At 56.4% G+C, this 12490-nt stretch overlaps 1 protein-coding gene across 1 annotated transcript in view; it reads right to left on the bottom strand.

The window, feature by feature from the left end:
- The window catches only part of Myo18b (myosin XVIIIB), a 240474-nt gene that overhangs the window by 220154 nt on the left and 7830 nt on the right, over nt 1–12490 (bottom strand). The window contains exons 3-10 of the mRNA XM_045132589.1: nt 9903–11120; nt 9150–9216; nt 8206–8318; nt 7117–7275; nt 3849–4047; nt 1822–1964; nt 1011–1111; nt 6–69 (exon numbers count right to left, since the gene is read on the bottom strand). Coding sequence (XP_044988524.1) covers nt 6–69; nt 1011–1111; nt 1822–1964; nt 3849–4047; nt 7117–7275; nt 8206–8318; nt 9150–9216; nt 9903–11120 — 2064 coding nt within the window. The remainder of the gene's footprint in view (nt 1–5; nt 70–1010; nt 1112–1821; nt 1965–3848; nt 4048–7116; nt 7276–8205; nt 8319–9149; nt 9217–9902; nt 11121–12490) is intronic.

Here is a 12490-nt window from a genome sequence, read left to right as displayed (position 1 = left end):
CTTACCTTGGACCACACCCCCATGCCAAAGCTGCTACTGTCAGCCATCTGGTGCAGGTTCAGCTCCGTCCTGGAGGAGATGGGACGTAAGTGAGGGGAGATGGTCCCTGCCAAGGCCTGTGCGAGAGGCAGCCCGGGCCAGCACTACACCACATCCAGCCCCGAATCTCAGTCAAGTTTAGCCGGGGGCGTGCCCTCTCTGCTCACCCCTACACCGGTCCTTTGTGGTACTCTAAGAGAGTCCCACGTCACAAGGTGAGGAGGCCACAAGCCTGAGTTTGGGCTTCTACCCACCAGCTGGAGGCCTTCCATCGGTCACACTGCGACAGTCCTCAGGGCAAGACCTGGCTTGCTGAGCTCTGCCAAGGCTCATGATGGCTCCACTCAACAGCCCAGTGGGGGCCTGCGCATTAGAACCTTGTCCGAGACATCACAGCTGGCCACAGGGATCCAGCTGTGAGTCCCAGCAACCCAGTCCACCTTGCTGTCTTCCACTGAAGCCGTAGTTAGCCTTCATAGGACAGCGTGGTACCCAAGGTTCTTGTCACCGCTCTTGAGAGCAGGGCCTGCAGATGACTGCCCCTGCCGTACTGGCCAAGGGGGCTCAGCTCTGTAGAGCCCAAGCAAGCCGAACTATGGGGGGGGGGCTCTCCCTGCTCTGCACCACCCACTGAGCCCACTGCCTTGAAATATGACATTACTTAAGGACTCAAGGCAATAGAAGTTCCACTTTACAGAAGAGCCCAAGGCTCAGAGACTAGGACCAAGCGTGTCTTCCCTCTGCCTGCAGCCTGTCCCTTCCACACACATCTGCTAGGGTAGGAGGGGACACTAGGAGAGAGCAAATCCTCCAAAATATGACGCACACACCCCCTCACTGAGGACACACGCCGCCCTACCGTTAATTACCTTGCTAACTTCTGACCCTTGCCACTCAGATCTGGTCCTGGGGGGGCGCGGTTTTCCTTTGCCCCACTCCCTCCTCCAAACCCACGTGTCCCAGGAACTCACCTGAGATCCAGGTCCAGTCCAGCCAGCAACTGGGAGAAAACCTGGAAGTTTCCTTCCCCTTCTGGCTGCCGGGCCACTCGGGTCTTCTCCAAGAGCATTGTCTGTGGGGGAGACAGGCACCTGTCCCTCTGCCCAGACCCAGCGCCCACGGGCCACACCAGGTTTCCCCCATTCCACACAGCCACATCGCAGGGCCCACCCTCGCCAGTGAGCCGCTCATCCAGGGGCAACAGACTGCTCCCAACTCCACGCGGAAGGCGGTGACATCGGGCCACCTTCTGCATGGCCTCATAGAAGTCCTTGGAATCCGCACCCAAGGGCCACCTCAGGGAACAATGTCTGACCAGCAGAGCGAAGGGACATGGCAGACACCAGCGTGCCTCTCTGAGCAGAGATGTCACCCGGCTGCAAACCACAGGCGCCCCCCCCCCCCAGTGTCCTAACCCTGTTTTCTGTTTGGATGGAATGTTGGGGAATCATTTCAGAGAGAGGGGCAAGCCAGCTGTGTGTTTGCCACACCCAGTGGCCTCAGAGGGGCAGCTGGCCTTTCAGCTTGAGCTCCCGGGACCAGCAAGTGAGCCACCAGATTGCACCCTTGCTCCTGAGCAGAGGGTCTCCGCCTCAGTCCCTGAGCAGCAGGAGGGAGCTGGGTGCTCTGAGGGAGGAGGGAACATTCACTGGGCGGGGGGGGGGGGCACCAAGCAGGGTATGGCAAGCCACACCCACCCAGACATGTACCAGGGTCCCTCTGGAGGTGTGGACACAGCCAAGTGGGGCTGCTGAGCCCTTGTCCCCCCTGAGGATGCCTCACCTGGAGCTGAGCAGCTGTGACGCGGCCAGTGGCACTGAAATCCAGAGACATGACCATGGCAAAGCGGGTGGCCGTGGGGCTGCGGCTCGTAGACACGCAGCCAAAGGCGCGGAGGATGGTGAAGGTGGCTTGGATCTTCTCCACTGTCAGGGGACATGGGAGGGCGTCACCCCTGCCTCACACAGGGCAGCCTTTCCCCCATGGCCCTAGGGGTAACTCGGGGATGTGGGGACAAGTTACAGAGTGGCCTTGGGCTAGAAAGATGACTCAGCTATTATAGGCACTTGCTTGCCAAGTCTAAGGCCTGGGTTCAGCTCCCCAGGACCCAAATCATTCTTTTTTAAGTGGCCCAGGGGTTAGTGTGAATCTCAGTTCTGGGAAGGATTCACCATGTGGCCTCGGGCAAGAGAGTTATCCCCTCAGAATCTTGATGCCTCTGTCTGTAAGCTTGAAATGATAATATCTATCGCATAGGCCTGTTGAAAATCATAAAGTTCATATGCTTGGAGAGGGGCCTGGCAAGTCCTCAGCAGGGGCCCACTCGGATGTCAAGAATACCGTAATTATCACTGCCAACATTAGTAACTGCAATTCTTTTTTTTTTTTAATCAGCAGAGTTTAACTACGTAGGTATGTTCAATTTCTTTATTAGTGACTGCAAACTTGGGACCTGCTGAATGATCGTTTTTTAATATTGCTCAAAATTATTTCAAATGTGGGCTGGAGAGATGGCTTAGCAGTTAGAATGCTTGCTTGCAAAAACCAAAGGACTCAGGTTCAATTCCCCAGTACCCATGTAATGCCAGATGCACTGGCTGGCACATGTATCTGGAGTTTGTTTGCAATGCCTAGAGGCCCTGGCATACCTATTCTCTCTCTCTCTCTATCACTCTCTCAAATGTTAAATAAAATAAAAATTATTTAAAGTGGGGGGCTGGAGAGATGGCTTAGTGGTTAAGGCGCTTGCCTGCTAAGCCTCAGGACCCAAGTTCTAATCTCCTGATCCCACTTCAAGTCAGATGCACTAAGGTGAGGAAAGCGCAAGGTTGCACATGTCCACTAGGGGGTGCAAGCATCTGGAGCTCAATTGCAGTGGCTAAAGACCTGGCTGGCCAATTCCCTCTCTCTCTTTCTCTCTCTCTCTCTCTCCCCACCCCTCTAAAATAAAAACAATAAAGAAAAGAAAGTGTGGAAGTGTGCACACATGCCACAGTGCGCACCTGTGGAGGCCAGAGGGTAGCTTTTGGACTGCTTCTTGCCTTCCAGCTATTTTGAGGCAGGTTCTCACGTGTTTTCCTCAGCACCCTGCTTGGTCGGGTCTGGGAAACTCTCCTGTCTCTCCCCAAGCCCATCATAGCTTCCAGCTTTTGGGGAGGGGGTAACCTGAGAATCTGCGCTCAGCTGCTCAGAATTGCGCAACAAGCACCTTATCCACTGAGTTCTCTCTCCACCCCTCTTCCCCGGAGATCTTTAGGATCCCACTCCAACATCACTTCCTCTAGGAAGGCCCCCCGTACCCCACTGCTGTGTTTGCCAGGCCTCGTCCCTAAACCACTGCCAGCTCCCTTGGCAGAGCCCTCCGGGAGTCCCCAGCTCAACCCCCGCTGGCTCTGCCCATCTCACCTGCTGCGCCGTCTGCACAGATCAGTAGGCTGTGCAATGCGCAAGGACACGGCACCCAAGGGCGGGCGCACGATGGCCCGGATACCACCCTAGAGGCAGGTATTCATCAGGATGGCTCCGGCAGGTGGCGCTCAAGGCTCTGTTCTAATCGGGCACCTGACGGGTGCTCTGGTGCTCTGCAGTGGCCATCAACGCCTCATGTCTGAAGAGACCCTTTATCTGATTCAGACAGTGGTGGCCAATGGGCCAGGGGCCTCCCTGCCAGGCAGCCAGCACCAGCAGGTATCCTTGCCCAGCGTATGACAGCAGAATAGATATAAGGAGGGGGGCTGCCCAGCACGCCCCCCTCCACCTCTCCCCTTCCTGCTCCCACTCTAGGGCCTACCAGCTAGAGACCACCGTACCTGACACCCTTCCATCCACGCTGCCTGCCATCCCCACAAGGTGCTCCAGGACCTGCTCACAGCACACGGTCTTCCCAGAGCCGCTCCGGCCCAGGGCCACGATGCTCTGGTCCCTCCGCTGGCTCAGCAGCGCCCAGTAGGCCCGCTGGGCTAAGGAGACGATGTGGGCGGGCGGGCCATCCTGCTGGCCCCGTGGCACCTGCAGGAAGATGGCAGGCGTCAGCCAGCAAGTATAGTCCCAGCACTGGTTCACCAGGAGTCCTACAGCCACCAGCGACGCTTTAATGTGCCCCGCAGATGTCCAACCTTGATGTGCCTCAGCCTAAGAGATTCATGGCACTCTCTACCTAACTCCCTGGAAGCAACTCTCTGCCTGAGATGAGGCACAACTGACTTGCCACAGAAACAATCAATTGGTGATGTCTGCCATGAAAATGAATGGCAATAGCTACCGGGAAAATGGGAAGCGGCAATCAATTGGTGACGTCTGCCACAGAAAAAGAACGGTATAAGGGGAGATCAAGGCCAGCCTGGAAAACCTGGTGAGACTCTGTCTCAAATTGAAAATGAAAACGAGAGCCGGGCGCAGTGGCGCACACCTTTAATGCCAGCGCTCAGGAGGCAGAGGTAGGAGGATCGCCATGAGTTCGAGGCCACCCTGAGACTACATAGTGAATTCCAGGTGAGCCTGAGCCAGAGTGAGACCCTACCTCAAAAAGTCAAAAAAAAAGAAAAGAAAAGAAAATGGGGGCTGGAGACATGGCTCAGCAGTTAAGGCACTTGCCTGCTAAGCCTATGGACACAGGTTCAATTCCCCAGTACCCAGATAAGCCAGCTGCACATGGTGGAGTTTGTTTGCAAGAATGGTGCACCCATCCCCCCCCCCTCTCTCTCTCTCTCTCAAATAAATTTTTAAAAAATGAGAAAGAAACTGGGGGTGTGGTACAGTGGAAGAGCACTTACATAGCATGTGAGAAGGCCTTGGGTTTGATCCCCAATATCAGCGCTCTCTCCACCCCGCCCCCAGCAAAAAGAGAGAGAGAGAGAGAGAGAAAGAGAGAGAAAAGGCCTTGTCATTGTAGCTCATCTTCTGGTGGAGAGACAATGACGGACAGACGATGGCTCTGCCCACAGGTAGCCTTTCCAAAGCCCCAGGGGCCAACCAGGGGCTCAAGGAGGAGAAATAGTGGACATTCGACATCGGCCTTGTTAGCAATGGAGGTCAGTTTGACCTTGACAGCACCTGCCACAAAGCACTTCCCACCAATCCCCAGCTACCAGTCTCTTGCCACTTTCCACTGCAGACATCAATAATCCATCGCCAGTGCTTTTCCATCATGGCAGACATCACTAGTTGATTGCCGTTTCCTGTTTCCATGGAAGGCATCAGGAATCCCTTGCTACTTGTTTCCATGGCAGACACTACTCCCAGTCTAGGGGAGTCAGAGGAGGATGGGTCCCATGGGGTGGGGGGGGTACCAGAGCATGCACCCCCTAAGTCCCCTTGGTGACCACTGGGCCCAGCATGGTCCTGCCTCCCGTTCCTGTGGCCTTGAAGAAGAAACCGGGACGGAACTCTGGAGCAGGGCAGAACTTAGCAGGGCTTGGGGTGGCTTTGCCCCACTGTGTCCCCGCCTCTCTTGCTCCCAGACCCCAGGGCCCAGCGCTCTGGACACAGCCTCGGGGCACAAGACCAGCAGTGGTTCTGGGGTCGGAGCCCTAGAACCACCTGTTGCTCACTCAAGCCGTGGGATCCCATTCACAGCTCCCTGGAGGGGGGACGGTGTAAACGCAGCCACCCGAGGCGAACCTGTGGGTGTGCATACACACTGGGGTCCTTGCAGCCGGGACCACGCAGGCCTTGCCAGCCAGAGCATGGCTTTGCCTGTTCCCTGTATTCACAAGGGTGTTCACACCCAGGGAGATTTCAACACATCCCAATCCCACGCCCTCCGCATGTCTATCCCCAAAGCCACCCAGGCCAGGCTCAAGCCTGTCCCAGTCTCCACATCACCACAGAGCTGTGTCTCCACCTAGTGGCCATTTGGAGAATCGGAGGTTGACTGGGCAAAGGGTGGAGATGGATGGGAAGGAGACAGGAGGGGGAAGGTGGGGCCCCGTGCCAGGAAGAACCCATGAGTTCATGCCACTCAGAACCCGCCTTCAGGGTGGTCCCGGCACCTGAATTTTTTCAGGTGATTTTACCCAAGCTTTAATGCCAAGGTTCCAAGAAGAAAGGCTTTGAAGTGAGGGCTACGACCCTCTTTTGATGAAGGCCAGAGCTTCTGTCACAGTTATCTATCACAGTGGCTTTGTCCTACAGGGCTCCAATGAGCTAATGTGTGTGTCTTTTCTTCCCCGACGGCTAGGTTGCGAAAACCAAGGCCAGAGAAGCACCTTAGTACTTCCAAGGCCCGGCAACTCCACAGTCTCCGACACTTACAAGTGCTCACAACCGCACGCAGTAGCATGCGTGCCCCCACGGGCCCCCGTCTGCACGGTGTCCCCTGCCCCCTGCCAGCACCTGCAGCCCAACAGTCCCCTATGCAACCCCAGCCAGACGCTGGCATTGCTGTACCTGCTGCCGCATCCAGCCATGGAGTCCTTCTCTGAGACCTGAGACCTGCCTCCAGGCCATTAGCTTCTCTCACCCCCAACCTTCTCTAAGTGTGTCCACTCATCCCCTGTGGACTTCACCACCTATGACCTGTCTTCTCTTCCATGGTAGTAGGTCACTGATTCCTCGGGGCCCCTCAGCACCAACCAACCCAGTTATCTGCAGATGAATGGATGGGTGCGGTGCAGTTCCGAGTCTCACCACAAGGCGGAGCTTTGAGTCTTTTTTTGGCTTTCATCTTGTCCAAAAAAAAATGCCTACTTCTCCACTTTACAGTAAAATAAATAAATATGAGGTCAAGCAAAGCTTCTGATTCTACATATATGCCAGTGTTCAGGGCTTCCAAGGGTCCCACGCAGAGACACAAGCATTGAGGAGCAGTCCCACTGGACAATGGGCGTGTCCCAGCTCCTCTACCTACAAAACCTGCCTTCCACCAAGCGCCTGGCTTTTCAGGTGTTTGAAGCCCCTGAGCTTCTTCTCACCAGGCCTCTAGGTTTCCCTCTGGGAAGCTGGCTGCCATATCGCCCCTCCCCCATGCCCCTGACACCCCAGATGCAAGATGGAGGGTCTCCTGGGATACTGAGGTGCTCTGCCCTCCAATGCTAAGGAGAGGTAGACCCCCATTGTTCCCCCTGTGGTCCGCCTCACCTTCCCACCAGAGGCCTGAAGGAGGATCAGATCCGGCCCCGTGTGGGTGTACGGCAGTTGAGCCTTGAAGCGATGCAGCAGCGTGTTCAGAACACTGGATTCGTTGACACTGACCAGAGAGGCCAGGTCCTCAGCCTGGTCCAGCTCAGGGGGGTTGGCCTGCAAATATCACACACGGGCTCTCCTCTGATCTCCTCAGACCCCGTCCCACCAACATTCCCTTGTGTGTGTGTGTGCACACACGTGTTTATAAATGCTGTCGTCTCTAAGCCACATACTGAAGATCGGGACACTCAAGAGGAAGGGACGCCAGGCGTGGTGGCGCACACCTTTAATCCCAGCACTTGGGAGTCAGAGGGAGGCGGATCGCCATGAGTTTGAGGCCACCTTGAGACTACATAGTGAATTCCAGGTCAGCCTAGGCTAGAGTGAGAGACCGTACCTTGAAAAATCAAAAAAAGAAAAAAAAAAAGAGGAAGGGACCCCCAGGTCCCGTTCCAGAAGTCTCCCTTTGCTCTGACCCTCCTTCCTGTGTTCATGGCCCTGTGAGGACAGTGATCCCAAGGCAGATCTAGCAGTTCCAGGTGCGTGAGCATTCCCAGCGTTGCCTCCTGCCCTGGGTGTCACAGGAGGGCTCTGGACATGCTCTGTGACACCCCTGGATAGACAGAGTCAGTGGCCAAGTCACCTCCCTCATCTGACAGCCCAGGGTGCCTTGATTCCTTGGAGGTATTCCTGTGAACCTAAGCTGCGGCTGACAGCAAGGGCACACTGAACCCTGGCTTCCCCGGCGGCCGGAGTGAAAAATAGAAAACACGTTTTGAAGGACAATCTGCAAGGTCCACGAGCTGAAAAGCTTCAGTCAGCGCAAAGGCCTCCCGGCGACAGGACCTCACAAGCCTGTCTCCTGATGGGTCTCCACAAAGGGGCAACTACAGGACAAAACTTGCCCCACCAAGACCGCCTTAAGCCCCTCGGGGGTTCCCCATGACCCCTGAAGGCCTTCACACCCCACCGCGCATGTGCGGTGGGGACAGGGCGACGTTTCGCGGGCGTGGGGAGGACGGCGCGCCGAAGGCGGGGGCTTACCCGGTGAACAGAGTCCTCATCCACCTCCGTCACAGTCTTGTCCTCATCGATGCAGAGCCGCACCCTTCCTGCCGGCAGGTCGGCTGTCCCTTCATCTGGTTTTAGCACCGTTGCTGGTCGTACAACCCAGAGGGCAAGAGGGAAACAGGTAGACAGGAGCATCTATGAGTCAGGCCAGATGAGGCCTGGGGCAGGTTCAAAAGGAGTGACGTCCTCTCCCTTTGAGGTCTGTTCACATAAAGGGTTTCAACAGTGACCCTCAAGCCCTTTAGGGACAGAGGCTGGGTCTGATTTGCAGAGCCAGGCGCTGAGCAGACCCTGGAGGATGGACGGACACCGACCTATCTTACCCTGAGACCAGGAAAGACTCACAGCCTGTGAGGTCTCCCCTGGGGCCCAACTGACCACTCCTCCCGGCCATGTTCCACCTAGAACTCAGATGGTCAGCCTCAGCTGATCAAGTGACATGGAGTGTGGAGAAGGATCTCTTTGCTCTTTGTTCTGGGCTCTCGGATCCTTCCAGAACATGGGGAACCATCCCCGTGTGTTCCATTAAGAATCGGCTCCTGCCGCGTGTGGTGGCGCACACCTTTACTCCCAGCACTCAGGAAGCAGAGGTAGGAGGATCACCGTGAGTTTGAGGCCACCCTGAGACTACATTCCAGGTCAGCCTGAGCAAGACCCTACCTTTAAAAAAAAAATTGGTTCCTTCAGCCTAAAGGCTCAAGTGCCTTGGGGGGCATCGCCCAGGAGGCCAGCCACCAAGGGCAACGTGACCATCAGCTCTTCCTCCCTACCCCTCAGCAAGCTGAGTCCCCACCCTCAATCCAGCTGCTCCTTCCCCACCGCATCCATCCCCCCTTACCCACAGTGGGCTCAAGACCCGGCAGAGGGACACAGAAAGAACCCGCCGTGGACTGAAGGTAGCATGGACCCGTGATTACCAAGAGTGAATCCGTCCTTCTGAACCAGCCAGACCTTCTCCGCCTCGTACCATCTGTCCTCCAGGGCCTGGGGACAGAGGGAACAGCATCTAAGCAACGCAGCGCCGAGCCCGCCGTCATGTGTGAGATCTCTCACCTGGAGGGTCCCGCTGAGTGGGGGTGGGGGTGGAGGGGGCCTCCGGGGAAATGTGTGCTTCTTAAATGCAGATTCCCAGGCCCCACTCCCAGCCATTTGAAGAGAGGGCCCAAGAATCTGCATGTCAGCCTGTGGCCATCACAAGGAACCTTGGGTGACAAGGCAATCCTAAGCCGCGCGGGGAGACAGGACCCTCCCATTCAGAGTCTTCTGACATTCAAGAAGTCTATCCAGGGGCTGGAGAGATGGCTTAGCGGTTAAGCGCTTGCCTGTGAAGACTACAGACCCCGGTTCGAGGCTCGGTTCCCCAGGTCCCACGTTAGCCAGATGCACAAGGGGGTTCGTTTGCAGAGGCTGGAAGCCCTGGCGCGCCCATTCTCTATCTCTCCCTCTATCTGTCTTTCTCTCTGTGTCTGTCTCTCTCAAATAAATAAATAAATAAATATTTAAAAAAAAAAAAAAAAGAAGTCTATCCAGGACCCACAGGTACAGTGACGGCCTTGGGGACTTGCTGACCAATGACCACACAGCTTCCCCATCTTCCAGGTCGGTAGGCTCTGGACAGCCCAGGACAGCACCCCCCCAATCCCTCCCATCACAAGACCCCAGCTCCTCACCTGATCCGAGTCTCCGCTCTGGCCTCCTCTCCCTGGCTCCTCCTCCGTGCCCACCACCGGCCTCTGTGCGGCAGGCCTTTCCACCTCAGTTCGGGGTGCAGGCTCTGCGAGACCTTCGGGCTGCAGCCCTGGGGCGCCCCCTCCACCCCCAGTTTGCAAACGCGGCTCCCCAGAGTCCCTCGCGCTGCTTTCTGGTCGTCCCTCCTTCCGCGCAGCCACTCTTTCCGGAGCCTTCTCTTCCTGACTCGTCCGGGCCTCGCCTGCCTCCGCGGGCTTGCCCTGGGGCTTCTCGGGGCTCACTGACTCCCCCTGGGGCCCCCGAATATCGCTGGGCTCGGGTCCCGCTGCCGGTTCCATTTTCTTCCCTGGAGACTCTGGCACCTGCCCTTGACCCCTCTCCTTCATCTTGGTTTGCTGTTCGCCTGCCTTCTCGGCCCTCTTTGGGGGCTCTGTCACTTTGTCCTTCTTGCTCTGAGGACTGTCCCACTTGCTCCTCCGGCCCAAGGGACCTCCCCACTTCCTCACCGGGACTGGGGGCTCAGTGAGTCTCCCCTCAGCCTCTTGAGGCACATCCTTCTTCTTCTTTGGCAAACTACCGCCCTCCTCTGCTGTCTTCACTTTCCCCTTGTCCCCTGGCCCCTGGGCTTGGGATCTGGTCCCCTGCTCCCCTTTGCCCTCTGGGGGCTCACCTGCTCTCTTCCCTTTGGTCTGGGGGCCCTGACTCCCCTTCTCCGCTGTCCCCTGTTGCTTCTCGCCTTTGGTGTCTTGGCCTGGGTCCTCTGCACCCCCAGTCCGTGCCCTGTCAGCCTTAGGAGATAAGCCTGCGTTGCTGTCCTGGGGACCACGAGGCGTCCCCGGGGTGTCCCCTTTCTTTGTCCCTCCAGGGTCTGAGGCAGGGGCCAAGGGCTTGCCCGTGAGGGTCCTCTGCTCGGGCTTGGCTAACTCTGGGTCCAGCTTGGCCACCATCAGCAGCACATCCCCCCTCCTCACACCCCTCCTGAAGGGCGCAGGCTTCTTGGCGGGTGTCACACTGGGGCTCTGCTCCCGGGTCTTCTCGCCACTGGCCACCAACGCAGAGTCCTTGCCACTGGCCACTGGGCTCTCCCGGCCTGGAATGTCTGTGCTCTGTGGAGAGGGGAATGGGCTGGCCGGGGAAATCCTTTGGCTTCTGGCCTGGGGGTCGCTGTTGGTCATGCTGCTGGAGGAAACGTCTGGGGTCTAGAAAGGAGAGAACACCACACCTGACTGCTCTCTGGCCCAACAGCAGCCATTCAATCCCATGTTCAGCCATCCAAAGGGGCGCACACACTCCAAGAGTCCACGGGTGCTGAACCTGGCAATGAGCCTTGGCCCAGAGCCTGAAGACCAAGAGGCAGAGGGAAGGAGGGTGGATTTGAGAGTTGGACAAAATCAAAGTCACCTTTGCCACTTCTAACTATACTGCCTGAAGGAACTTGCTTTTCCTCTCTAAAACCTGTTTCTTTCCCATGTGTGATGTGTGTGTGGTGTGTGTGTGTGTGTGAGCGTGTGATGTGTGTGTCTGTGATGTGTGGGTGTGCACGTGGCATATGTGTGTGTGTGATGTGGGTGTGAGCGTGTGATGAATGTGTCTGTGATGTGTGTGTGTGTGCACGTGGTATATATGTGTGTGTGATGTGGGTGTGAGCATGTGATGTGTGTGTGAGCGTGTGATGTATGTGTCTGTGATGTGTGTGTGTGTACGCGCACGTGGTATATGTGTGTGTGTGATGTGGGTGTGAGCGTGATGTGTGTGTTCACTTGTCTTCCTCAGTCATTTGCCTTGTTCTGTGAGACAAGGCCTCTCACTAAAGCCGGAGCTCTCTGGCTCAGCTGAACTAAGCTAACCAGTGGCTCCAGGGACTCCCTGCTCCGCCTCCCCAGCACTGGGGTGACAGGTGGGCACCGCCATGCCCAGCTTTTATGCAAGACCTGGGGATCTGAGCTCAGCTCCTCACACTTAAGCAGTAAGCCCTTTTTCCACTGAGCCATCTCCCCGCCCTGAGCCTGTTTCTAACCCACTAACAGAAGAACCATTAAGGCCTGCTTTGTGGTTAAGGTATTTGCCTGCAAAGACTAGTGACCCAGGTTTGATTCCCCAGTACCCATGTAAAGTCAGGTACATAAGGTGGCACACGCATCTGGAGTTCATTTGCAGTGGCTGCAGGCCCTGGGACACTCTATCTCTCTCTCCCTCTCTCTCTCTCTCTCTCTCTCTCTCTCTCTCTCTCTCTCTCTCTCTCTCTCTCTCCCTTTCATAAATAAATAAAAATATTTTTTAAAGATATAGGGCACACTCTCCTGTTGCTGTTGTCCACCTGATGTTGGCCAGGGGGTGATGTCCGGCCCCTGCTCATGCCACTGTTTTATCCTGCCCTCTCTCTCTCTCTCTCTCTCTCTCTCTCTCTCTCTCACACACACACACACACACACACACACACACACACACACACAAAGATATGCAGGGGGTGGAGAGATGGCTTAGCGGTTAAGATGCAAAAGCCTAAGGACTCATGATCAACTCTCAGGGTCCCCTGTAAGCCAGATGCACAGCGACATAAGAATACAAG

The sequence above is a fragment of the Jaculus jaculus genome, chromosome 13 (genome assembly GCF_020740685.1).
Source record: "Jaculus jaculus isolate mJacJac1 chromosome 13, mJacJac1.mat.Y.cur, whole genome shotgun sequence".
NCBI lineage: Eukaryota > Metazoa > Chordata > Mammalia > Rodentia > Dipodidae > Jaculus > Jaculus jaculus.
This window is presented reverse-complemented; position numbering and strand designations above follow the sequence as displayed.